General features: G+C 58.2%; 2 protein-coding genes across 6 annotated transcripts in view; one reads left to right on the plus strand and one right to left on the minus strand.

The window, feature by feature from the left end:
• Nucleotides 1–7,489: 7,489 nt before the first annotated feature.
• Nucleotides 7,490–19,356, plus strand: CAPN12 (calpain 12). The gene is made up of 21 exons (XM_032326158.1): nucleotides 7,490–7,726; nucleotides 8,192–8,261; nucleotides 8,425–8,543; nucleotides 8,723–8,856; nucleotides 10,037–10,205; nucleotides 10,965–11,039; nucleotides 11,109–11,194; nucleotides 11,274–11,348; nucleotides 11,951–12,114; nucleotides 12,195–12,427; nucleotides 12,810–12,821; nucleotides 12,979–13,187; nucleotides 13,325–13,367; nucleotides 13,446–13,505; nucleotides 13,983–14,040; nucleotides 14,334–14,428; nucleotides 14,529–14,591; nucleotides 15,255–15,333; nucleotides 17,659–17,775; nucleotides 17,872–17,930; nucleotides 18,015–19,356. Exons 1-21 carry the CDS (start codon nucleotides 7,490–7,492, stop codon nucleotides 18,039–18,041), a joined length of 2,184 nt encoding a protein of 727 aa, XP_032182049.1. The 3' UTR covers nucleotides 18,042–19,356.
• The window catches only part of ACTN4 (actinin alpha 4), a 68,527-nt gene continuing 62,453 nt past the window's right edge, over nucleotides 18,880–24,953 (minus strand). For 2 of the 5 annotated variants that reach the window (XM_032325361.1, XM_032325360.1), the window contains exons 13-22: nucleotides 24,578–24,686; nucleotides 24,251–24,391; nucleotides 23,994–24,176; nucleotides 23,769–23,903; nucleotides 22,719–22,898; nucleotides 21,947–22,093; nucleotides 21,002–21,082; nucleotides 20,632–20,697; nucleotides 19,907–20,065; nucleotides 18,880–19,800 (exon numbers count right to left, since the gene is read on the minus strand). In XM_032325361.1, the coding sequence (XP_032181252.1) occupies nucleotides 19,642–19,800; nucleotides 19,907–20,065; nucleotides 20,632–20,697; nucleotides 21,002–21,082; nucleotides 21,947–22,093; nucleotides 22,719–22,898; nucleotides 23,769–23,903; nucleotides 23,994–24,176; nucleotides 24,251–24,391; nucleotides 24,578–24,686 (1,360 nt within the window). In that variant the 3' untranslated portion in view covers nucleotides 18,880–19,641. The remainder of the gene's footprint in view (nucleotides 19,801–19,906; nucleotides 20,066–20,631; nucleotides 20,698–21,001; nucleotides 21,083–21,946; nucleotides 22,094–22,718; nucleotides 22,899–23,768; nucleotides 23,904–23,993; nucleotides 24,177–24,250; nucleotides 24,392–24,577; nucleotides 24,687–24,953) is intronic. The other 3 variants (XM_032325364.1, XM_032325363.1, XM_032325362.1) reach the window with 2 other exon arrangements.

The raw sequence follows: 24,953 nt of genomic DNA on the forward strand, positions 1-24,953 counted from the left end.
GCTCGCAGGCTAATTGAAGAGGGTCCTCGAAGATGTAGTCAGGTGCACCTCACATGACCCTTTCATAAAAGGTGAGTTCAGGGCTTAGAAGGATGTAGCTGGCTGGGACTTCGCCAAACCTACAAGACAGGTTGGGAGGCCATCTCGTCCTGCCTGCTCTGAGTCATCATCGGCTCTGCCTCTAGCAAGTCTGTGCTGGGCAAGTCTCAGCTCTGTTTCCCTTGATGTGGACATCGTTTTCCAGCGCATTCGCCTCTGGGTGCTAACTGACGTAACCCCAGTATCATGTTCAGATATCAGTTCTTTGGGGGAGATATCAGCAGCTGCCAAGAACTAGAGGGAGGGCTTTCCCTTCAACCTCACTACCCAGTAATCTGTTACAACAAAAGCTCTCAAAAGCAATTCTGACAGATATAAGGATATTTAAAAAAAAAAAAAAAAAGCCATGCTCTAAAAACTGGTAAATAAAAGGAAAGAATCAAGGAAGGATCCTGTCTCTCCATTATTTTTTTTTAAGATTTTATTTATTTATTTGACAGAGAGACACAGCCAGAGAGGGAACACAAGCAGGGGGAGTGGGAGAGGGAGACGGTTTCCCGCCGAGCAGGGAGCCCATGCGGGGCTCTATCCCAGGACCCTGGGATCATGACCTGAGCCTAAGGCAGGGGCTTAACCCACTGAGCCACCCAGGTGTCCCTATTTTTAATTTTTTTCAAAGATTTTATTTATTTATTTGAGAGAGAGGGACAGCACACTAGAGAGAGTGAACAGGAGCTGGGGGGAGGAGCAGAGGGCGAGGGGCAAAAGGAGAGGGAGAAGCAGAGGGAGAGGGGCAGAAGGAGAGGGAGAGGGAGAAGCAGGCTTCCACTGAGCAGGGAGCCCAGCTCGACTAGGGGCTTGATCCCAGGACCCCAGCACCATGACCTGAGCTGAAGGCAGTGGGTTAAGACTGAGCCATCCAGGCAGTCCTTGTCTCTCTTTCATGAACTGTACCTCAGCAGATAAGGGAAAGCGTCCCTTTATAACCTATTCCAGCTACCACAGGAAAATGAAATGACAGAAGTAGAATGTCACCATTTTGCAATCTCCATCTGGTGTCAGCTCTCGTAGGCAGCAAGCACCTGTTTCTTAGCATCACGAATGCAGAGACGACCAGATGGAAAAGCCAAACACCTCCTAGGGTGTCACTTGCCAAAAAACGGAGCCTGCAACTGATAAGCATCTAGGTTTTATGCCCAGTTACAGGGAGTACAGGAGACAGAGGCACAGGGGAAATGCCACTGGGGGTATATCAGCCACCCGGACCTTGGCAAAGTCTCCCGGACGGTCGAGGTGTTCAGCCAAAAATAGTAAGGAAAAAAAGAGCTGAAAGAAGGAACCTGTAGATTAAAAGAGGTTTAAGAAACATGTCAACCAATGGCAGTAAATCCTTCTTATTTGGGTCCTGACTCAAACTACTAACAATTTTATGACATTCAGGAAACAGTTAGAAATATGCATACATAGAGAGGTCCAACCAATTTATTACCAGTCCTAGTTATTTGCTAGTTAAACTCACTACAGAGCAATACCCCAAGTGTATAATTAATTAAATGTTAATTTATGTTGATGATACAAAAAAGGAATGTGCCTACCAACTGGATATTTGGTGATATTAAAGAGTTATTGTAAATTTTCTTTGTGTGACCATGGTATTCTAGTTACGGTGTTCTTTAAGAGTTTTTATCTTTTAGAGTGATGTATTAAAATATTTACTGAGGAAGGGGCACCTGAGTGGCTCAGTCAGTTAAGCATCTGCCTTTGGTTCGGGTCATGATCCCCGGGTCCTGGGATGGAACCTCGGTTTGGGCTCCCTGCTCAACCGGGAGCCTGCTTCTCTCTCTCCCTCTGACTCTGGCTCTCAAAAAGAAATATTTCCAGAGGGAATGAAATGAAGTCTGGGATTTGCTTCAAATTTATACAAGAGGGGCAATGTGGGGGCAGGACATAAGTGAAGCTGGATTTCCACCAGCTAATAATCCCTGAAGCTGGGTGATGGGGACATGGGGTTCATCGTACCATCCTGTCTACTTTTGTTGATTTTTTTGATTTTCCATAACAAAAAGTACTTTTTTAGTGAGTAGTATTACACTGTGGGTACCCTTCTGAAGCTTGCTTTTTCGTGTGTTTTTTTTTTTAAGATTTTATTTATTTATTTGACAGACGGAGATCACAAGTAGGCAGACAGGCAGATAGAGACAGAGGAAGGGAAGCAGGCTCCCTGCTGAGCAGAGAGCCCGATGTGGGGCTCAATCCCAGGACCCTGAAATCATGACCTGAGCTGAAGGCAGAGGTTTAACCCACTGAGCCACCCAGGTGCCCCTTTTCTTTCTTTTTAAAAGATTTTATTTATTGGTCAAAGAAAGAGAGCACAAGCAAGGGGAGCTGCAGGCAGAGGGAGAAACAGCTCCCCACCAAGCAAAGAGCCTAATGGGGGATTTGATCCCAGGACCCTGGGATCATGACCTCAGCTGTAGGGAGATGCTTAACAACTGAGCCACCCTGGCACCCCTGAGATTGCTTTTTCATTCCATGGTACGTTTCCAAGATTCATCCATGTTGTAACTGCAGTTCACCCAATATCCACTCCTGTGCAGTCTTCCCTTGTATGAATATAGCATGACCTTTTCACTTTGTTGACAGTGGGTATCTGAGTTGTTTTCATTTTGTTTTGCTCTTTGTTCTTTTTTTTTTTCTTCTATTACAAACCATGCAGCTATGAACATTTTTGCACATGTCTTCTGGGACAAGTGTACATACATTTCTTTCTTTTTTTAAGATTTATTTATTTATTTGAGAGAGAGAGCAAGTGGCGGGAGGGACAAAGAGAGAAAGGAAGGAGAGAATCCCAAGCAGACTCCATGTTGAGCACCGAGCCTGACACAGGGTTCGATCTCATGACCCATTAGATCAGAACTGGAGCCAAAATCGGGTCAAAAGCTTAACTGACTGAGCCTCCCAGGCACCCCCATGCATTTCTTTAGTATATCCGGAGCTGGGAGTGGAATCGCTGTGCCATGGGTAGACATTTACCAAGGAATGCCAGTTCATCTTCCAAAGTGTACCAAGTTACAACTGCCTCTGCCTCTGTTTCTTGCTGCCCGTTCCTGCCAACCCTCAGTATTTTCAGGCTTCTTAACCTTGGTCCTACTGTCGAGGGCATGGTGGTATTTCAGGTGTTGCTGTTCCTTTTCTTTTCTTTTTTTTTTTTTTTAAGATTTTATTTATTTATTTGACAACAGAGAGAGATCACAAGTAGGCTGAGAGGCAGGCAGAGAGAGAGGGAGAAGTAGGCTCTTGGCCAAGCAGAGAGCCCGATGAGGGGATCCCAGGACCCTGAGAGCGACCGGAAGGCAGAGGCGAAACCCACTGAGCAACCCAGGTGCACCTCACGTGGTCTTAATTAGGAGCAGGTTTTCATACACTTATTGGACGTTGATTCCGTGATTGCTTTTTCATGTCTTCTGCCCACTTTCTATCGAGTCAGCAGTGGTTTCTTTATCAGAGCTTTTTTTTTTTTTTTAAAGATTTTATTTATTTATTTGACAGAGATCACAAGTAGGCGGAGAGGCAGGCAGAGAGAGGAGGAAGCAGGCTCCCCGCTGAGCAGAGAGCCTGATGTAGGGCTCGATCCCAGGACCCTGAGATCATGACCTGAGCCAGGGCAGAGGCATTAACCCACTGAGCCACCCAGGCGCCCTCGGAGCTCTTTATATATTCTGAATACCAATCTTTTGAGAGGCCATATAGTATAACCAGTGAGCCAGACAGTCAAGTTCAAGTCCTGATTCTGGAACTGTGAGAGCCCAGGAAAAGCACCCCACTCCTCTGTGCCTCAGCCTTCTCATCTGTAAACCTTATCGCTCTTTGTGTCCCCGCCCAGAGAATTCCTACGTTGAAGCCCTAACTCCCCCCCCACACACACGTGATGGTTTTAAGATAGGGGCTTTTAAGGAGGAGATTAGGTTTGCCTGAGCCCTTGAGGGCGGGACCTCCCCTCCCCCTCAAGATGGTACCTTTAGAAGCAGAGTTAGAGACAGGGGAGCTCGCGTTCGCAGCTGGCTCTCTCCACCTCGGGAAGGCGCATCACGAAGGAGGCCGCTGGCCAGCCTGGAAGAGCGCTCCCGCCAGAACCTAACCAGAACCTGACGCCCTGATCTGGGAGTCTCGGGCTCCAGCCCTTCATACATAAATGTCTGCCCCCATCCGTGGTAATTCCCCCAGCAGCTAGAGCTGACTGACGTCCCTCTCAAGGTTTACCCCAAGATTAAATATTTGTGAAGCGCCAAGCGCAGAGCCTGGTGCAAAATGTTCAGTAAGTAGCAAGCATTTGCTCTGTATTACCTGTGTAAGGTATCTGCTGTCCGCAGGAGTGGGGCTTTTCATTTTCATGATAGTGTTTTGTTTTGTTTTGTTTTGTTTTAAGAGATTTACTTATTTATTAGAGAGAGTGTGAAGAGCGGGTGAGGGTGGGGAGCAGTGGGAGAGGGAGGGAAGCAGACTCCCCGCTGAACCTAAAGCCCACATGGGGCTCCGTCCCACAACCCCGAGATCACGAGCTGAACTGAAATCAAGAGTCTGCCGCTCAGCTGTCTGAGCCACCCAGGTGCTCCTCACGATAGTGTTTTTAGGTAGTTTTGCTTTTTTTTTTTTTTTTTTTTTAAATGGCTCAGGGGCAGCCTTAACTTGCTGAAGCAGGAACAATCTCTACACTGCGGATTAGGTGAGGAGGCGTGGCGGGGTGGGGTGGGGGTAGGGGTAGACCCAGAGTAAATTGGCACCTGACTCCTTAACTCCACGACTGTGTGGGATCGCCTACTCCCAGGAAGCTGATGTCCAGCACATTCCGGCTGGTGCACAGTTGCAGAAATCATGCCAGCCAAATTGGGAAGGTTTCTTTTGGTTGCTAGCGACAAAAAAAGACAATTAAGTGGAAATTGAAACTGGGAAAAAGAGAGGAGAATTTGTTGGTTCCTTTAATGTCAGTCTGGTTTCAAGCGCGTCGGGATCGAAGGATTCTATATGCTCATGGGAATCTTTCTCTCTGCGTGGCCTGGCGCTGCTTCGCTCAGCGGTTCTCTGGCCGCTATCCCGACAATGTTGCCAAGGTTCAAGGTTGAGTCTGGCCGCTTCGGGTTTTCATCCCACCAGCCTAGTGGTCCCAGGGAAAGAGAAACCCTGCCCTGAGTCCCCGGGGATGAACAGGGAAGGGGCGTGGCCAGGAATGTGCTTCTCTGATTGGCTAGTTTGGGTCAAACTCTCCGCCCTGGAGCCAGGGGGCGGGGCCAGCCCTCCAGGAGACTCAGAGCTTGAGAATAAGGGATCCATGGATCCCCAAAACATAATGGGGGTGCTGATTCCAGAGGAAGAGGTAGGGGGCGCTGGGCTCACAAAGCAACAGACTTCCACTACGCCGGCATCAGTGCGTTTTTCTTAGGTTCGTCCAGGAAGACAAGCTTATTTGGGACCCTGGGTGTAAGACGTGTGGGAAGCGATCAAGAGAACTCTTGTTTGTGGGATGTGACCAGAGCCTGGCGACAAGGCGTCGGGAAGCTAGGACGAGCAGCAGCCAGCAGGGACCTGCCCACGAAGGCCAAGAAGGGCCGCCGGGTGGCAGTGGAATGATCTGGGATAACAGCGAGTTGTTTCCTGCCTACTGCAAGATGTCAGGCAGGTTTTATTCAATCAATGCCCGGTAGAGGGGAGAGGGCTGTGACCTCAACAGGTGGGAAATGTGTAGAGCAGGGTGGCAGGAGTGGCTGTGGAAATGGCAGAAGCAGCAGCCAGAGGTGATCCGTCACAGTCTGGGGGATGGGCCCCCAGACGTAGTCCCAGCAGCTCATGTTTACTGAGTACCAGTGCTGCTCGGAACATGTCCCACAGATTAACTTGTTTGATTCTCCCAACAACGCGCTGAGGTCAGTCCTGTTACTGCTCCCGATGTAGAAATGAGGAAACTGAGGCGCAGAAAGCTTAAGTGACTTGCCCAAGACACACGGTGCTAAGTGGCAGAGTCTAGATTTGAACCCTGGCCCTTCAGCTCCTACCCTGGCAGATGCTTCAAACCACTGTCACCTGCCTCACATGACAGAGGTGGAGGGCTGGGGGTGGCCTGGGCACTTCTACAGGAAGACATCTTGTTTTATAACCCCTTTCCGGTGGCCACACAGCTGGGGGCTCAGACATTATCTGTTGATCTGTTTGGAGGGAAGGACACCAGAGGACTAAATACTGTCCCTTGCCACAGAGGTGACAAGGTTCTGTCCGTGCAGGAGACACACTCCCCACCCCCACCCGGGGAGGATGGAAGTCTGCTGGGACGCAAACTGGTGAGTTTCTGGCCTCTCAGAACCTACTTCTAATGTTTCTTCCAATGACTCCTTCTTCCTCTGGGGGAAACACTACTCCACTGGACCCCGAGCTTCGTGGGGCTAGGGTTGGGGTCACGGTCACTGGTGGGACTGGCTCCCAACCCAAGGCCAGTAAGAGCAGAGTGGATTGTCCATAGTCAGCCCTGTGTGGGGCGAGCAGGCTGAGGTCTGCTTTGTCGGGGAAGGGGGGAGACAGGGTCCTGGTGGCTCAGAAGGAGTGAACCCCAGGGGCCCCAGGGGACTGAGCAGCTACAGGGCAGAGAAAAGGGTGCAGAGCGAAGTACAGGGAGGCACGGCCAAGACCAAAGGTGCAGGGAGAGACAGCCACACAGAAAGACCAAAACACACCAAGGGAAGACAAAAGGAGACAAGAGAGAGAGATGGACAGAGTTGGAGGCAGAGATAGATACGATGGGAGAGAGAGAAACTGGCAGATGGGGGCACCTGGGTGGCTCAGTGGGTTAAGCCTCTGCCTTCAGCTCAGGTCACGATCCCAGGGTCCTGGGATCGAGCCCCACATGGGGCTCTCTGCTCTGCCGGGAGCCTGCTTCCTCCTCTCTCTCTCTCTCTGCCTGCCTCTCTGCCTACTTGTGATCTCTGTCAAATAAATAAATAAAATCTTAAAAAAAAAAAAAAAAGAAACTGGCAGATGGAGAGACAGGGAGAAATGGAGACGCAGGGTCAGTGTGCCACCCCTCCCTGCCCCCCACACTCCCAACCCCGCAGAGGGAGAGGCAGGGGCAAGATGGCAGAAACACACCTCCACACTGACCTCTTTCCAGGCCCTCTCTCAGGGTTGGCCAGTCCTCCCTCAGCTCTGCCCGCCTTCCCTCTTGCTGTGGGCCAAGCCCATTAAGCTTCCACCCTGGCCACAACTGAAGGCCCCACGCCCTGGGGAGGAAACCACCGCAGAGGCGTCCCCTGCTCTGTGGCACCCCAAACCATCAATTAGTATTAACAAGGGCCAGCTCCCCGTGGCCTAAAGACCCCCATTGGGGCTCAGATGGAGGGGAAGCCCCGCCCCTGTGAGTCAGGAGGTTAAAGAGCCTGGGGCCAGGCTCTGAGTGCAGACTGTCCGGATGGCGTGTGGCAGCGGACGGGTCACCATCCAGCTGGTAGACGAAGAGGCAGGGCCCGGAACCAGAGGCCCGAAGCCCTTTCGGGGCCAGAGATTCGAGACCATCCGAGCAGCCTGCCTGGAGGAGGGGATCCTGTTCCGAGATCCCTACTTCCCTGCTGGCCCTGATGCCCTTGGCTATGATGAGCTGGGGCCAGACTCGGAGAAGGCGAAAGGGGTGGAATGGAAGAGACCCCATGTAATGTGTGGCTGGGGGCTGTGGGGGCTGGGCTTCTGGGTCTGAGGGAGGAGGGGCTGGGGGGTGCTGGGCTCCTGGGTCTGAGGGAGGAGGGGCTGGGGGCTGGGCTCCTGGGTCTGAGGGAGGAGGGGCTGGGGGGTGCTGGGCTCCTGGGTCTGAGGAAGGAGGGGGCTGTGGGGGGGCTGGGCCCCTGGATCTGAGGGAGGAGGGGCTGGGGGCTGGGCTCCTGTGTCTGAGGGAGGAGGGGCTGGGGACCTGGATGTGAAGAGGAGGGCTGAGAGTTCTGACTGTGGGGTCTGGAGAAGCCCAGATGCCTGCCCACAGGCTTTACAAGCCTCTCTTGGGGTTGGAGGTGCTCATTACTCTGGAGCAGTGAGGGCAGGAGGGGACCCAGGCGTTGGACCTCTCAGTCGCTCCTTCTCTCCCTTTCCTGGCTGAGGCCCGGACTCTCCCCATGCCCCCCAGGAGTTTTGCGCTGAGCCCCAGTTCATCTGTGAGGACATGAGCCGAACAGATGTGTGTCAGGGGCGCCTAGGTAAGACCCCAGAACCCATCCTGGGCTCCCAGATCTGGCAGAGGCTGTAGCTGGGCTCCTGTAGCTCGGCGGCCCCTGGGTCCACCCCTCAGACTCTCCTCTCCCCAGGGGAGACCCAGTCTCCCCCTTTCCATCCTTAACCCGTCCTCGGCCTTCCTCCCAGGTAACTGCTGGTTTCTTGCGGCTGCTGCCTCCCTCACTCTGTATCCCCGACTCCTGTGCCGGGTGGTCCCCCCTGGACAGGGTTTCCAAGATGACTATGCAGGTGTCTTCCATTTCCAGGTAAAGATCCTTGGTTTGTGCCTCCATATCCCCCATGGGACCACAGATCTCCTAGTTGGCTTGGTTGCCTGGGGGCTGTAATTCTCAGATTGGTGCGGTAGGGCTGGGGGTCAGAGGATGGGGTCCAGGCACGGTTGTGAGCTGGGAGCCAAGCCTGCGCCCTGCCCTCCTCCCACCAGCTCTGGCAGTTTGGCCGCTGGGTGGATGTCGTGGTGGACGACAGGCTGCCGGTGCGTGAAGGGAAGCTGATGTTTGTGCGCTCGCATCAGAGGAACGAGTTCTGGGCCCCGCTGCTGGAGAAGGCCTATGCCAAGTAAGGACTCTGGAACACCTGCCTAGCCGGCAAGGGAACCCCAGAGACCCCCAGCTTCTGGGATCCTGACACCCTTCCAGGGGTCCTGCACCAAGTCACGGTGCTCAGGACCTTAATGTCACACCATCCCCTGAGGACCTCCCTCCAAATCCTAGACACTTCCCTAGAGGCACGTTCCTAGAGACCCACGATACTCACAGTCCAGGAGCCTGAAATCTCATCTCTCAGGCCCCGGAACCGCTAAACCCAAGATTTATCCCCTTGGGGGCCTGTAATCTCAGAAGCTCTCTCCTGATCCATTGAGAAACACAAAGCATCTCCCAAATTTTTAAGAAGATTTTATTTTTTTTTTTTTAAGAATTTATTTATTTATTTGACAGAGAGAGAGATCACAAGTAGGCAGAGAGAGAGAGAGGAGGGAGCAGGCTCCCCGCTGAGCAGAGAGCCTGATGCGGGACTCGATCCCAGGACCCCGAGATCATGACCCGAGCCGAAGGCAGCGGCTTAATCCACTGAGCCACCCAGGCACCCGAGAGAGAGAGAGAGAGAGAGAGAGAGAGAAAGAGAGAGAGAGAAAGAGAGAGAGAGAAAGAAAGAAAGAAAGAAAGGAAGGAAGGAAGGAAGGAAGGAAGGAAGGAAGAGAGAGAACAAGTCCGGGGCAGGGGAGCACAGAGAAGCAGACTCCGTGCTGAGCAGGAAGACCAACACAGGGCTCCATCCCAGGACCCTGAGCTCATGACCTGAGCCAGAGACAGGCGCTTAACTTACTGAGCCCCCGCCAGGCACCCCACACCTCTCAAATATGACTGTAATCCCTGGAAACTTCGATTTTTGCTTTTCTCCATCCCGAGGCTCTGAAATCCCTGACAAGTGCACAGAGATTACCCCCAAAGCAGGCATCTCCCGGAGACTCAGAGTTTCAGAGATAGCCCCAGGATGCCCAGAATTCTGACGGAGTTCTCCTGTGATCCCCCCAAATGCCCAGTCCTAATGGCCCAGGGACCACAGGCCTGATTTCCAAGGGCTTCCAGAGTGAACCGCAGGCCACCTCAGGAGTCTGCAAATGTCAGGGATAATCTCCAGGCCCCCCATGCCCCGGGCCAGAGGCCCCCAGATCCCAGGGGTGTGTGTGAGATGCTCGTGCAGGCCTCAGACACTCCCCTCACACCTGCTTCCGCAGGCTCCACGGTTCCTATGAGGTGATGCGAGGCGGCCACATGAATGAGGCTTTCGTAGACTTCACAGGCGGCGTGGGCGAGGTGCTCTACCTGAGGCAAGACATCCCAGGGCTCTTCTCTGCCGTGCGCCATGCCCTGGCCAAGGAGTCCCTCGTGGGAGCCACCGCCCTGGTGAGAGCCTGACTGGCACCGAGACCCCCACCAGGGCCAGAGCGCAGTCAGGGCTGCGGTGGGGAGGTGGCCTGTGTCCTCCTGTCTGTGTTCGTTGTTGGCTAGTACCCCCACCCATCAAACTCGAGCAAGTCAAAGGCGATTTATTTGCTCTCATTAAACAAGCTTCAGGCATAGCTGAATCCAGGTGCTTAGCAGATGTGGAGAATGTATTTTTTCTATTCCTTGTTCTGGGTTAGCTTCACTCCTGGGCAGGCATTCCCTTCATGGCCACAAAAGGGGCCCCCACAGCTGCAGGGGCCCTCCTACCACCCCTCAGTGGTTTAAAAAAAAATGGCAAAGCTTCTTTCTGAGAATTTCAGCAGAAGGCCTAGAATAGATTTCCACAGGCTCGGCTGGAGTCCCTCGTTCATCTGCGACCCAGTCGCATGCTCAGTTGTTCACTGAGTTGGTCTAACTCCTTCGCTTCTTCTTTGCTTAATCCTGTGCTCACTGACTGACTCCCTGTCCTTCATGTTTCTCTGCCTCTTTTGGTCCATCTGCCTGTTCTGCGTCTCTGTTCCCTTCATGTATTTTTGTCTTTTCTCCATCTTCCTCTCTCGCCTTCACTCACCAATCCTTTGCCCTTTCGGAGCCCCATGTCTTTCAGTTGGGAGCTTTGGTGGCAGGAGGCTGGGGTGAGGGGAGGTGAGGGGCAGAGAAGAGCAGCCACGCTTGTGTCCCCCACCGTGACCTCACCGTCCCCTGCCCTCTGCTCAGAGCGATCGGGGTGAGTACCGCACAGAAGATGGGCTGGTGAAGGGACACGCGTACTCCGTCACGGGCACGTACAAGGTGAGTATCCCCCACGAGCGGGCTGCAGGGGGGCCCCAGAGCCACCCCCACTGACCATGCTGCCCTCAGGTGACCCTGGGCTTCACCAAGGTGCGGCTGCTGCGGCTCCGGAACCCATGGGGCCGTGTGGAGTGGACTGGGGCCTGGAGCGACAGGTAGGATGGATTTGGGGGAGAGGACCAGGTCGGGGAGCTCAGACCCCCCCGCCCAGTCCTCACACCCCCGTCTCCCCAGCTGCCCGCGCTGGGACGCGCTCCCTGCGGAGTGGCGAGAGGCCCTGCTGGTGAAAAAGGAGGATGGCGAGTTCTGGTGAGTGGTCCAAGGTCCCCGCCCGCCTCTGGACCAGCCCCAGGCCAAAGGGGTACACGGAGGGGTAGAGGCCTGCCTGAAGGGATGGGGGATGGGGTCGTAGAAACTGTCCTTGTGGTGGTAACTTTGGGGTTGCGCTCTATTTGGGGGAGTTGATTAGCAGCAATATTAGGGGAACTGGGAGGCGCAGTAATTTTTGGAGGGTTGAAGGGGGTGGGTAATTGGGGGAGGCTTGGTGACATCTGGGACATTTCTGAGTGTTTGGTGCTGCTGAGGGGCTGAAGGATGCTTGTTGGAAGTTGAAAGTCTGAGGGTCTTGATATTTGGGGGCTGAAGACAATTTGACAATAGGTGGGGGGAGTGTGTGGGTCTTGACTATACACGGGGCATTTCTGGGGACTTGGAGAAATCGTCGGGGGTGGGGTTGGAGGGCGCTGGGATCTGGAGGCCATTTCTGGAGACAGGGTACTATTTGGCAGACAGAGGGGTACTTGGTGATGATTAGAGAACTTGGGGATTGTGATTTGGGGGTCATTCTGGGGTCCTGAGATGTCTGGGAGACTGGAGCCCTGGGGAGGGTCTCACCGCCCGCCCCTGTGCAGGATGGAGCTGAAGGACTTCCTCCGCCACTTCAACACCGTCCAGATCTGCTCGCTGAGCCCAGAGGTGCTAGGCCCGAGCCCCGCTGGAGGCGGCTGGCACATCCACATGTTCCAAGGCCGCTGGGTGCGCGGTTTCAACTCTGGCGGGAGCCTGCCCGGCACCGGTGAGGCCTGGGGGACGCCTGGCAGGGGAGGGGGTGGGCTGTGGCAGGCCGGGGTACCCCATTTCTTTCTTTTCTGTTAGAAACCTTCTGGACCAACCCCCAGTTCCGACTGACGCTGCTGGAGCCTGATGAGGAGGAAGATGATGATGAGGAGGGGCCTTGGGGGGGCTGGGGGGCAGCAGGAGCGTGGGGCCCGGCCAGGGGGGGGCGCATCCCCAAGTGCACTGTCCTTCTGTCACTCATCCAGCGTAATCGGCGGCGCCTGAGGGCTCAGGGCCTCACCTACCTCACTGTGGGCTTCCACGTGTTCCAGGTGGGACCCTGGGGCTGGGCGGGAGCAGCGGGGACAGGGAGCCACGGAGGGGGCTGGGAAGGCCCGGGGCGTGGGGCTCAGAGACTGGAGCGAGAGAGCTGGGGGAACTAGGAGGGGGTTCAGGGAGAAACTGAGGTCGGGAGGGCGCAGAGAGCGCCGGGGGTCCGTTCGCAGGGCAGTGGGGAGTCCGAGGCGCTGAGGACCAGGGAGGGGGTCTGCGGAGCAGAGAGGGGCCGTGGGGGCACCAATGGGAGGGGGTCCAGCAGGTCGGGGACAGGGGGGCAGGGGGAAGGGGAAGAAAAACAAAGGAGGTGTGGAGGGGGCTCTGAAGGGTGGCCGCCACCGCCGTGGGCCCTCACCCTCTTGCTCTTGCTTCTTCCAGATCCCAGAGGAGGTGGGTCTCCGTGGGGACCCCGGGCGCAGGGTCACCGGGCGGCGGCTGCCGGGGGCCTCGGCCAGGCGGTGGCGTGGCGGAGTGGGGAGGGCGAGGCCAGGCGGGAGCGGCTGCGGGCGGGCGGGCGGGAGCTGGAGCTCAGCGCCCCTGCCCGCAGCTGCTGGGCCTGTGGGACTCCCCGCGCAGCCGCGAGCTCCTGCCGGGCCTGCTGCGCGCTGACCGCTCGCCCTTCTGCGCCCGCCGCGACGTGAGCCGCCGCTGCCGCCTGCGCCCCGGCCACTACCTGGTGGTGCCCAGCGCCGCCCACGCCGGCGACGAGGCAGACTTCACGCTGCGCGTCTTCTCAGAGCGCCGTCACACCGCTGTGTGAGCCGGAGTGTCCCAGACCCGCCCCCTCGGGGTTCCCCTGACCGGAGCCCCAGGACCTCGGGACATCCCTCCTCCCCAAGGGGATTGGCCCGGGGACCTACCCCCGACTCCCTGACTCCCCTTGTCATTGGCAGGGAGATTGATGACGTCATCAGCGCCGACCTGCAGGCCCTCATGGTGCGGGGCTGCCAGAGTGGGGGGCGGGGGGGCGGGTAGAGGTCTGCTCCGCCCTCACTGAACTCCCCCTGCCCACAGGTCCCGTACATGCCTCTGGAACTGGGGCTAGAGCAGCTGTTTCAGGAATTGGCAGGAGAGGTGAGGGGGCCGGGCCAGGGCTAATAGGGGTTCACCCTTCCTCTGGGGGCCCCTTCCTTATCCTGGGTGGGGGGTGTCTCATTTTGCTTTAGTTTCTCTCTGTGCTTAAATCTCCTCTTTACTCTCAAAATGCTCACTGCTTATCCCTGCCTCAGGGCCCTTGTTCTCTCTGTGCCTCTGCCTGGACTGCCTTCTCCTTGTCCCCTGCCCTGGCTATGGCCTCGTCTTTCTCCTGTGGGATTTCCTGGAATCTCTGGGATTCTCCCCCAGGATGGTCAGCTGCATGCTGGCTGTGGACTCCCACAGCCCAGTGCTTCCCCCCTGCAGCCCTGACTGCTCTGGGGACAGGTGTCTCTCTCCCCCTGGACCATGAGTACTGTCTCTGCTGTGTCCCCAGCACCGCCCAGCAGGCTAAAGGGGCTGTGTCGAATGGCTGCCTGAGTGAGTAGCCTCACCACTGGCTTTCTCCTTGACCAGGAGGAAGCACTCAGCGCCTCTCAGCTCCAGACCTTATTAAGTATTGCCCTGGAGCCTGGTGAGTTGCAGATGGGGGTGGACCCCACGGAGCCCCCTAGGTGTGTCAATCCATGATGCCGTGGGGAGTCAGGCCACGGGAGCCCTGCACTCAGCCTGACGTGTCTTCCCACAACATGTGGATCCTGTGGCAGGACTCAGGGCCAAGGCCATGGCCACCCATAAGACCTCCCTTTTTCTAAGGGAGGCAGGGAGTGTAGCTGCCATGAGGGGACTTGGAACCCCCTTGCCTGGGCTCAGATCCCAGTGACGGTTAACATGCAGGAAGTACTGGGGTTTTTCTGTTTCCTGTAGCCAGGGCCCATACCCGGACCTCCGCCCGGACCTCCGCCCGGACCTCTGCCGAGATTGGGCTCAGGACCTGTGAGCAGCTGCTGTGCTGTTTTGGGGTATACGAAGGGGACAGTGTCTGGGTAGGGAGGGTGGGGATGTTGGGGCCTCTGTCCCCCTCCTGGGGATATGGATTTTAACCAGCTGCCTCCTCCCCAGAACGGACAGAGCCTCACCCTGCATCACTTCCAGCAGCTCTGGGGCCATCTCCTGGAGTGGCAGGTAAGGTCGGAAGTTTTTTTTGGGGGGGGGGCACCTCCTCCAGGAAGGTGAAGCACCTCCAGGAACGTGAAGCACTGTTACTAGTCAGGACATAGGTGCTCTGCTAACTAGCAGGATCCCAGGGGAGAACGTGGGCCGCACCCACCTTGAGGGACAGTTTGGAGGGATCTGGCTGGGAAGCCCTTGCTGCATCTGCCCTTCTGTGGTCCCTTCGGGGCACTAAATAGCTTGGCGATGGAAAGCACAGGTTCTGGTCTGGGGTTGAAGTCCTAGCTCCCGGCTCAGCCCCTCTCTGGGTGTGTGAACTCAGGCAAGTCACCTCCCCTCTGAGAGGCCTTTGCTAGTGGGAGGCATTCATTCCCACTGCCCTGGGTCCCCGGGAGGAGGAAAGGGTCCAAGCCTCCCTGTACTGGTGAGCAGTAAGCTGCTGTTTGCTGAGCCCTCACGAAGCCCCTTGTGGGTAGAATCTCAGCTTGTCCTCACGACCCTATTCTAGCTGTTACTACTATTCCCATTTTAGAGACTGTGAGGCGGGCTCAGAGAGGCAGAGCTGCTTGCCCAGGGCACCAAGCCAGGAAGAAAGGGAGCTGGGGTGGGAACCAAGGCTGACTGGCCTCCTAGGGAGGGCCAGGAGTTGGGACTGACCTATAGCTCCTGACCCAGGCCACATTCGACAAATTTGATGAGGATGCCTCTGGAACCATGAACTCCTATGAACTGAGGCTGGCACTGAATGCAGCAGGTATGGCGGGGGCAGGGGTGGGGGTGGGGTAGGGTGTCTGGGGACAGGCTGTGCTCCCCTTCCGATGCTCTGTGCTCTGCTCACCTATCGCCAGTCTCGAAGCCCACGTAGTTTGTTACTAGCTCTTGCCGGGACCAGGGGCAGGGGTGGTGGAGGGGGTGGTGGTGGTGCAGGCACACAGCTCCCGACTGTGCGCAGAGGGCCCGGAGGGCCCCGGGAAGGGTTTCAGAAAGGAGGTAGGACAGTCCCCTCCGTCTGTGTGGCACAAAATCCTCCCAGGGGGCGGAGCCAGGGAGCAAAGCTTTTCCTGGGCTCCCTAGCAAGTTGAGTCCATGCATGGAGGGGCTGGGACTGGAAGGGGCTCCCAGTCCCCCAGCCCCGATCCCAGGGCTCCTCCGACAAGGGGAGGTGGGAGGCTGCCGCCTGGCGGGAGGCTGCTGCCTGGCTGTTCCCCAGTCTGAGAGGCAGGAGGCCTGGAGGGAGCGAGAATGTTGGGAGGTGTGGCACACGGGCAGACACGGAGTCCCGGGTGCACAGCAGCAGAGGCAAGAGGGTGAGGGCCGATGGAAAGCTGGCACCACTTGTCGGGGTTACTGGGCACCTGGTACACATTCTTGGCATTCTTCCAGGCAGGAGACTGAGGAAATGCTCTTAGAGGGGGGTGGGGTCCTGGCGGTACAGACAGACAGACAAGCAGAATGTCTGGGTCAGATGGTCAGCTATGGAGGAAAGAGAAGGGGGGTGGCGGGGGAGGGGCTTGTGGCCAGAGGCACAGTTCTCAGGGAAGGACCCAGGTGCTGTTTGAGCAGACCTGAAGGAAGGGGACTGAGTCTAGGGGACACGGTGGCAGGTGTAGTCTTGACAGAAGAACAGCTACTACAAAGGCCCTGAGGTGAGAGCATAAGCCCCGCTGGAACAGCTTCGGGGTGCCAGGTCTTGGAAATGAGGCTAGTGTGGCTGGCGGACGGAGGGTGGTCACAGATGAGAGATCAGTGGAGGGAGGCAGTAAAGCCCCATGAGGTCTCGTGAGCATCTAGGGTCTTTAAAACAAAATTTTTTCTTTAATATGTATGAGAGGGAGGAGGGTGAGGCAGGTCCAGCGTCAGGGTGTGAGGAGGGCCAGAGACACACTGTGTAAGAGGGAGGACCAGGGAGTAGACCAGCAGGAAGCAAGCTCCAGAGCCCTGGATGTGGGGGACAGATCAGGGCGGGGGACTGGCAAAGATGACCTGCCGCCCCTCAGCCATGCTCTGCACCACCAGCCTCCCCCAAACCCCTGCTCTGCTCCTGGCTGTGCCGGCTGAGGCTGGGGGGCCAGAGATCCCGCCCTTCGCTCCCTCCCCTCCCTCCCCTCCCTCGGCCTCCAAGGACAGTGATGGCTCAGAGGCATCAGGGCGGGCATTGGGGCTGCAGGTGAAGAGTGGGGGCGCTCCCTGCTCGGAGGCTTCCCGGAGGGGCCAGGGTGAGAGGAGTAGCAGTGCTCTGGGCAGAAGGAACATCGCGTGCAAGGGAGGCAAGATGGAGCACAAGGTCCAAGTGCAGGAGTTGGGGGAGAGGTGGGTGAGGTGTGGTCTGCGCAAGCTGCGCAGGCCAGCAGCCCGCTAAGGACAATAAGGACAATGGGGCCCGTGGGGAGGGGTAGCCAGGAGTCACAGTCACCAGGACCTACTAAACCAGGTGAGGGATTTCCTGGGTACGGGAGGATCCCAGCCAGGAGCCCGAACCGGGGGCACTGAGAGTGGTCAGAAAAGCTGCGTCTGAGGCGGCAGCTGAGGGCTTCTGGGCCCGACTCGGGATGGAGGGCCTGGGAGGTCATGCGGCTAAGGCAGGGCTGCGGGCCCCGGGCTCCCCCGGCCCCCAGCAGCTACAAGGCACAGACGGGACAAAGACCTAACAGCGAATGCGGGCACAGAGCAGGGCACAGGTTGGTTTGAGGTAGCAGCGGAAGCCAGGACCTTGTCCTCACAACTGCAGATCTGGACACAGGGTCGAGGGTGCCATCCTGCAGCCAGACTCCTGCAGGGCCTCGGAGGAGGAGCCGCTGTTTCTGGCTTTTGAAGGCCTGTTGTGATTTCTCGTCAGAGGTGATTTCTCAAGTCCAGAAATGGTCTCTGATGTGAAGGAATGGACTCCATGTGGGGCCGACACACATGTCCGGGGCCCGGGCCGGGCGCCGTGCAATCCCTCCATCTAATGGCGTCCCGGCCTGGTAGGATCAGGGCTGTCACGTGCGGAAATGGAGCGTGGAGGCGGAGGCAGGAAGGGAGCTGCCCAAGGTGGGGGTGGACAGACCCCCTGGGGGGGCTCATAGGCCGCTTGCCCTAGGCTTCCACCTCAACAACCAGCTGACCCAGGCCCTCACGAGCCGCTACCGGGACAGTCGTCTGCGCGTGGACTTCGAGCGCTTCGTGTCCTGTGCGGCCCAGCTCACCTGCATCTTTCGTGAGTGCTGCCTGTGGGGGGCAGGGGGGGTGGGATGGACGGACTCCCACGCACCTCGGTGGGGTGGGGGTCGCTCAACCCGCCCGCTCTGCGCAGGCCACTGCAGCCGGCACCTGGATGGAGGCGAGGGGGTCGTCTGCCTGACCCGCAGACAGGTGAGCTGGGGCTGGGGGGCTCGGGGGGCCAGGCGGGAGTCCTGGGAGAGCCCTGCCTCAAGCCAGGGGTCTTCTCTCCCCCAGTGGATGGAGGTGGCCACCTTCTCGTAGGATCTCCGCACGGAACCCCTGCGGCTCGAGGCGAAGCGCTGCCAGGAGCCCGTTCTCCTTGCCCAGCCTGGACTGGGCTTTGTTCAACAGGGCGGGGGTCTGAGCCACACCAACCCCTCTACCTGGGTCTGCTGCTCTGCTGCCCCGGAGCCGGCGGGGGCGGAGGGGCAAGGTCTGGCCCCACCACTCGGCCAGGCGGGTCCCTGCCTCCGTGCTCTGCCCTCCTCACCTATAAGCAGGGACAGTCCCAGCCCTTTTCTGGTGCAGGCCACACTAGTTAGCACTGGAGACAGCACCTGACCTCAAGCGGGTGCCCCGTGGCACTGAGGTTTACACACTTGGGGGAGACAGGGATCTCCCTTGCTCAGCCTTGCTCTGGGAAGAGGTTCTCCTGTGGCTCTCCTAAGAAGCGGAGAACAGAGGAGAGAGAAAGAGAACACGGTAGGAATCCTTCTTAAAAATATTACATGTTTTATTATCCTGTCCCCAGAGGGTGGTTTATCCAGAAACCGAGAAAAAAATAATCAAATCAGAATAAACTCAATAAAGGGGGGAAGGGAGCAAAACCCATCAACTAACAGGCAGCCAGGCCGGCAGCCCACCCTCCACCTCAGGAGGGTCCCAGAGACCCATGCCCAACGACAGACAACAGAGAAAATTCAGTGAGGGGCTGGGGGAGGGCAGCAAATCAGCTACGTCTTCATTATGAGAGCAAGAGGCGGCGAAGATATGTTGCTAGGTGAATATATATTTATATAATAAATCCGTAAGTTAATAAAGTAAATAGTAATTCTCTGAAAGTTTTTAATTCCTTTTTTTATAGGTTTTTTTTTTTTTTGTGGATTTTTTGTTTGTTGTTTTGTGGTTTTTTTGTTTTGTTTTGTTTTTTGGTCCTTAAAAAATCGGAAACACAGGTCCGGACAAAGCAAGGTGGGGTACCGGCTGGGGCTGAGAGGCTGGTCTGCCAACCCTACTCCTGTTGCAGAAAAGGGGAGGTGCGGAGCTGCACCCCCTCATCTCCTGGCAACTGCAAGTTGGGAAGAAGGGAGGGGGCGGGGTCCTCTTTCCTGTCAGGCAGCTGTGTCGCCCTCTGCTGGGCCCCCTGTAGGGCCCAACGCAGGCCGGGCGGTTCCTGGACAAGGCACATAGGGCTTTGGCCTGGATGTGGGAGGCCTTGAAGGGACCTCGTGGGGAGCAGGGGAGGGGCGGGCAAAAGAGGGACAAGGTGTGGAGGGCATTCCTAGGGCCTGGAGGTGACCTGTTTCGCTGTGGGAATCCACTGTCTCCTCCACATAGTTATAAAACAAAACAACACGTCTTATACATTTACCAGACCAGAAGCGTGGACCCCAAAGGTCTCCCTCACCCCCATCCAGGGGGAGGGGGCCGACTGACGGAGAGAGGGGAGAGCCTGCCCCAGCCCCTCCCTGCCCACCCCCCACCCCCAGAGAAGACTGACAGAGCGCTTTGCATAGATACAGAGTCAGAAAAACAGGACCTGGGAGGCCCCCACAGCGGGTAGAAGGGCGGAGGGCTCCCCCAGCCCCTCCTGGAGGCTGTGAGGACGGGGGTTCGGTCAGGGTTTCTCCAGCAGGGAGCCTCACAGGTCACTCTCGCCATATAGCGCTGTCGAGAAGGACTTGTAGTCGAGGGCACCGGGCACGGCATCAGGGCCCTGGTAGGGTGCCATGCGAGCGATGCAGTACTCGGCCTGGTCCGGGGGCAGCTCTCTCCGCAGCTCCTCAGCCGTGATGAAGTTCTGGGGGTGGCAGGGTGTGACTGTGGGCCACCCCCACCCGCCCAGCCCTGGTTGCCAGGGCTTCTCTGGGCCGAGCCCCAGGGTGCCTCCGAGGTACACTGCTTACCTTGTCCCCTGCCAGGACCTTGAAGGAGGCGATGACCTGGTCGGCAGTGTCTGTGTCGGTGGTCTCCCTTGACATGAAGTCAATGAAGGCTTGGAAGGTCACGAGACCGCTGTGGTTGGGGTCAACCACACTCATGATGCGGTTGAACTCAGCATCACCCTGCGAGGGGGAGTGGGGCGGGGGACAGGCAGCACTTGAGTCGGGTGGGACAACCAGGCATGGCCTGGTTGGATACTGTCCCCACGGAGCAGGAGAGCAGGGCCCGGCCCCAGGGCACATGCCTCCAGGGGTTTCAGCTTCCCCAGGCTCAGGGCCCCACTTGCCCAGATTGCTCCCTCTGCTCCTTCCCACCCACGTTTTTGGGAAGTGGGGAGTTGGGGAATGGATCAAATAGGTCTACTGCTCCTCAGCCCTAGGCTCATGACTTAGCTCTGGAGGGTGGGGAAGAAAGAGAGAGAGAAAGAGAAAGAAAAAGGGGAGGGAGCCAGAGGCCTGACCTCCTCTCTCGGGAGACTTCCAGGAAAGGAGGTGGGTGGCTCAGGGGGTCGTCGGAGAGACCCCAGCCCAGCAGCAGCAGCACAGGTGGAGGAGAAGGCAGCAAGGCTGCGCTGCTCTGCTGGGGGAGGATCCCCGAGGAGGCGGCGGTGAGGAGGAAGGGGGAGGCTGCGCGGGGGGTGGGGGAGGAAGAGAGGCAGAGCAGCGAGGGGGAGGCAGAGGCTGCATACCAGGCTGTATCCTGTGGAGATAAGCAGAGCCCTGAAGTCATCGGAGTCCATGCTGCCTGTCTGCTTCTGCTCGAGGACGCAGGGACAGCAGAGGAGGCCAGGCCCAGAGTAGGCAAGAGGGGCGGCCCCATGTGCACAGCAGGGAAACAGGACAGTGGCGGGAGCCGGGGAGACAGAGGCGGCCCCGAGAGACCAGGTAAGGGGGAAGGTGTCCGGAGAGACACAGGGCAGGGAGGAGGCAAGAGAGCCAGTGAAATGGCACACACATGGCAAGGGGTGGAATGGCGAGAGGGAGGGAGACAGAGAGAAGGAGAGAGAGAAAGAAGAGCAGTTAATGCCACAGTCCGCTGGGGCCCAGGGGGGCGCGTACCTGCCGATCATTCTCCACGTCGTAGCCCAGGCTGATGAGGCAGGCCTTGAACTCCTCCGGCCCCAGCGCCCCGCCGTGGTCCTGCCGGGCGTCCGAAGGCAGGTGTGTGCGAGGGGCGGCGTGGAGACCAGGCCAGCGTGGAGACGTGGGGAGAGGGGCCGGGGTCACATGCAGAGGGCAGGGCGAGGGGAACACATCGGGGGAAACACAGAGTTAGAGGGGACATGGACAAGGGTATGGCTGGGGATGGGGGAGCAGAGGCCTGCCCAACGCCTTGGCCAGAGCCGGGGAGGGAGCTGAGGGGTGTAGAATGGAGGATTGAGGCCAAGGCTCTGGGGAGGGAAGGGGGAGCTCTCCCTGCCTCCAGGATTTGGGGTGGTAGACGACAACCTGTCCTATCTGGGACACCAGGGGCCCTGCCTGACAGTGTGGAGCTGAGCACGCACACTCTCGCCCACAGGGGGCCGGCAGACGGTCAGTTGGGCCCCGAAGGGTGGGTGGGGACTGTAACAAACTCAGTTGCTCAGGGCCTTCCTAGTGGGCCTGCCAGATGGGAGCCGGCCTTCTGAATCTTTACAGCGCTCAGCGGGCCCGCAGACTCGATGCATGAGCAGCACACAAATCTCAGGTGTGCTCTGCTTCAGGCTGTCCCGAGGTCTCAGTGGTAGGTTGGCAAGGATGCATGGCCCCAGGAGCAGAATTTAGAACCTCCCCGCCCCCCCGCCCACCGCTGCCAACTTTCTCCTCCCAAGGACAAATGCCCAGGCCGCAGGTCAAGGTGATGGCCCTGTGCACCCACTTCAGCTGCTGGGGCCCTGCCGGCCCGGCGAGCAGTGGCCAGTACTCAGCACTGTGAGGTGAATGAACAGATGCAAAGACGGAGGTGGCAGGCTGGGACGATGACAGTGGGGAGGGAAGACGCCAGGGGCAGAGGGAGCCGCTCACCTTGTCAAAGTGGTTGAAGGAGGCCCGGAACTCCTGCATCTGCTCCTGGCTGATGCCCTTGGCATCACGGGTGAGGATCTGGTTCTCGACCTCATTGATGGTGCGGGCGATGGTGGTGAGCAGCTGCTCCCAGCCCACGCGGATGTGCTGGGGGCAGAGCGAGGGCATCAGTGCAGGCCGGCCAGTAGGGGTCCGCTGCCACTAGGGACTCAGGGCTCGACTCTCCTCGCACGCAGTGTGTGTCTGGCTTGGGCTCTCTCCTAAATGCCAACCTGGCCCCATGCTCCCCTGCCTGACTCTGCCCTGCAGCAGGGTAACAGCACGCAGACCACTGGGGTAGGGCAGCATGTTTAACTGGCTCTCCGTGTGTGGGGGACCCAGGTTTCTCTGTGGTATCAGCGCCCTTGGACGGCATGAGGTGTCACTGTGGATGAGGTCAGGCTGCCAACCAGCCCCGACATGTCAATCTGACCACAGCGAGTGCGTGCCCACACACATCTGTGTCCCCCAGCAAGGACGAGGCCACGGGGGCGGGGGGCAGGGGCCGCACCCCCTCCCAGCTCTCCGAGGAGCGTGTCCCAATGCCGTGTTGTCACAGTGATGGAAGCAACAATGGGAACTGATTTCTTAGAAACGTGTTAACATTTGATCTAGTCTTTTCGCTCAGAGGGACAGAGAGGAAAGAGAAAACGGCAGGCGCCTCTCCTACTGGGCCCAAGGCCGGGCCTGCACGGCCACAGGGACCCCGGTGTGGGCACTGGGCGGGCCTTACCTCCATGGTGTAGTTGGTGTGCTTGTTGTCGAAGATGAGGGCCTCCTGGATGAGCTGGTGTTGCTGCTCTAGCAGGTCGAGGTTCGGCTTGTAGTCCACGATGCTGCGCTCGTACCGCTTCAGGTGGCTCAGTTGGTCCTCCAGGGTCCCGTTCATCTCGATGGAGATGCGCCCGATCTCCTGCATGGAAGGTGGGGGCTGCTGGCTGCAGGAGGCCTCCCAAGGGGCCCTCCCATGCCTGGAAGCCGGCTGCGGGCTGATGGTCCCCTCCGGGTCCACCCTCCGGAGTACAGGCCGCCAGGGGGCGGTGTCTGGGCTGAGGCAGGCCAGGCCTAACCTCGGTGCACATCCCCAACTCCCTGTGAGGCCCAGGATGGCGATAGGCCTGGAAACTGAGGCCCAAACACAGCAACTGCTCACGGCAAGAGGCAGGGTCAGGATCCAGACCCAGCCTGGCCGGCTTCAGAATCCGGGCTCCTGAGCACAAGCCCCCAAAACGGGGGTTCCCAGGGTGGTGGTGCAGCTGAGCCAGCCTGGAGCCCCACCCCTGCCCTGGCTCAAAGCCTGGGTGAAATGAACGCTCTGTAAGGTGTGCCCAGGCTGTAAGCAGCATCTGTGCAGACATTCCCGGGTTGGGTCCCAAGGCTCACTGGTGAGCCCACTGGAAGGGTCTGCCCTCGGACCACCCTGATTCCAGCACCAGTGCTCGTCCAGTAGCTGCCGCAGAGCGGTGCCCAAGCATTGCCGAGGTAATGAAAGGACTCTTTCCATCCCTTTTTAGAGATGCGAAAACCCAGGAGCAGAAGTTCGCTTGTACCTGACCCCCTGGTCAGCAGGCAGAGCTCAGACTCGAACCCTCCCCTACCTGACTTCTCCACCAGGTTTCCCTCTGGAGCGGGCTGTCACTTCCATCAACACCGATCCCAGGAGGCTGCCCTCACTCCCAGAGCGGGGCCCCTGGCAGACCCACCAGAGACAACTGGGGATCCTCCCCCACTCTGCCCTGAGAGTGGCTCCTAGCTCAGCTAGGCTGGGGCGATGGGCCCTCACCTCCATCTTTGTCTGGATCCAGGGCCCCACGATGTTGGCCTGGCTGGCGAACTGGCGGCGGAGGTGCTCGTTGGACTGCTGCTTGCTCTGCTCCTCCAGGAGCGCATGGTCCCTCTTGGGCACCAGCTGCTGCACCTGGGGGAGGATGGGGGTGGTGAGCCATGGCGGTCGGGGTGGCCCTTCCCCCGGCTAGCCCGCCCCAGCCCCGCCGCCAAGCCTGCCTACCTTCTCCCACTTGGAGTTGATGATCTGCGGGGTGACGGTAGTGTAGGGGTTGCTGCCCGATAGTTTGATGTGGTTGCTCTCGGCGATCCTCTGGGCCTCCTTGTGGATGGCCAAGATGGCCTCCCGCTCCCTGTCGGCATCCGGCAGCGTCGACTTGAACTGGTCGTGGGCTGAGATCAGGCCCTGGAAGGAGGAGGAGGCATGAAGGGCAGCCCAGGTCCACAGCGGTCCCCTGGGGTGCGCGGGCAGCTGCGGACCTCGATCTCCTCGATGGTGTGCACGATGAACATGTCCTGGAGGTCCTCCATGGCGCTCTCCATCCAGTTGTTGAAGGGCGCGGCCCGCTTGGCATACTCCAGATGCAGCTGGTCAATGGTCTCCAGCTGCTTCTCTGTTTTCTGGTGTGTGCAGGAACAGGACGGGGAGGTCAGTCAGCGAGCAAGTGGTTGGTGGCCCGGGGACCCAAGGGGTCAGAGAACGTCCCCTCGAGGTGAGTGAGAGGAAGCTCGGATGTCCTGGCGGCGTCTGCTCCCACCGACCCCCAGGGGCATAGGGCTCCGTGGGTGATGTCACCACCCCCTCACCTCCAGAGCTTCCCTGCGACTCTGGGTCAGAGAGCCAAGGGCGTCCCACTGGTCGCAGATCTTCTGGCAGCGGGTGTTGACGTTGTGGGAGTCATAGTAGTCCAGCTCACTGTGGGGGGGGGTGTGCAGCAGGGGTGGGGTGGGGAGGGCAGACACGTGGCCATGAGACCCGGCAGGGAGCAGGGTAAGGGTCAGAGGGGTGGGGAGTTGCTGACTCACTGTGAGACCTGGCTGTCATGACACCCAAACGCGGGGACCCCCACACTGCCTGTGTCTGGACTGCTTCTGTCACACAAAGGTCCAGCAGGGCACACTGGTTTTAAGCAATGGGCTCCTAGGCCAAGTTCCCCTGGTCAGAATCCTGGCTCTTTGATTC

Source organism: Mustela erminea, chromosome 19 (genome assembly GCF_009829155.1).
Source record: "Mustela erminea isolate mMusErm1 chromosome 19, mMusErm1.Pri, whole genome shotgun sequence".
Classification (NCBI taxonomy): Eukaryota; Metazoa; Chordata; class Mammalia; order Carnivora; family Mustelidae; genus Mustela; species Mustela erminea.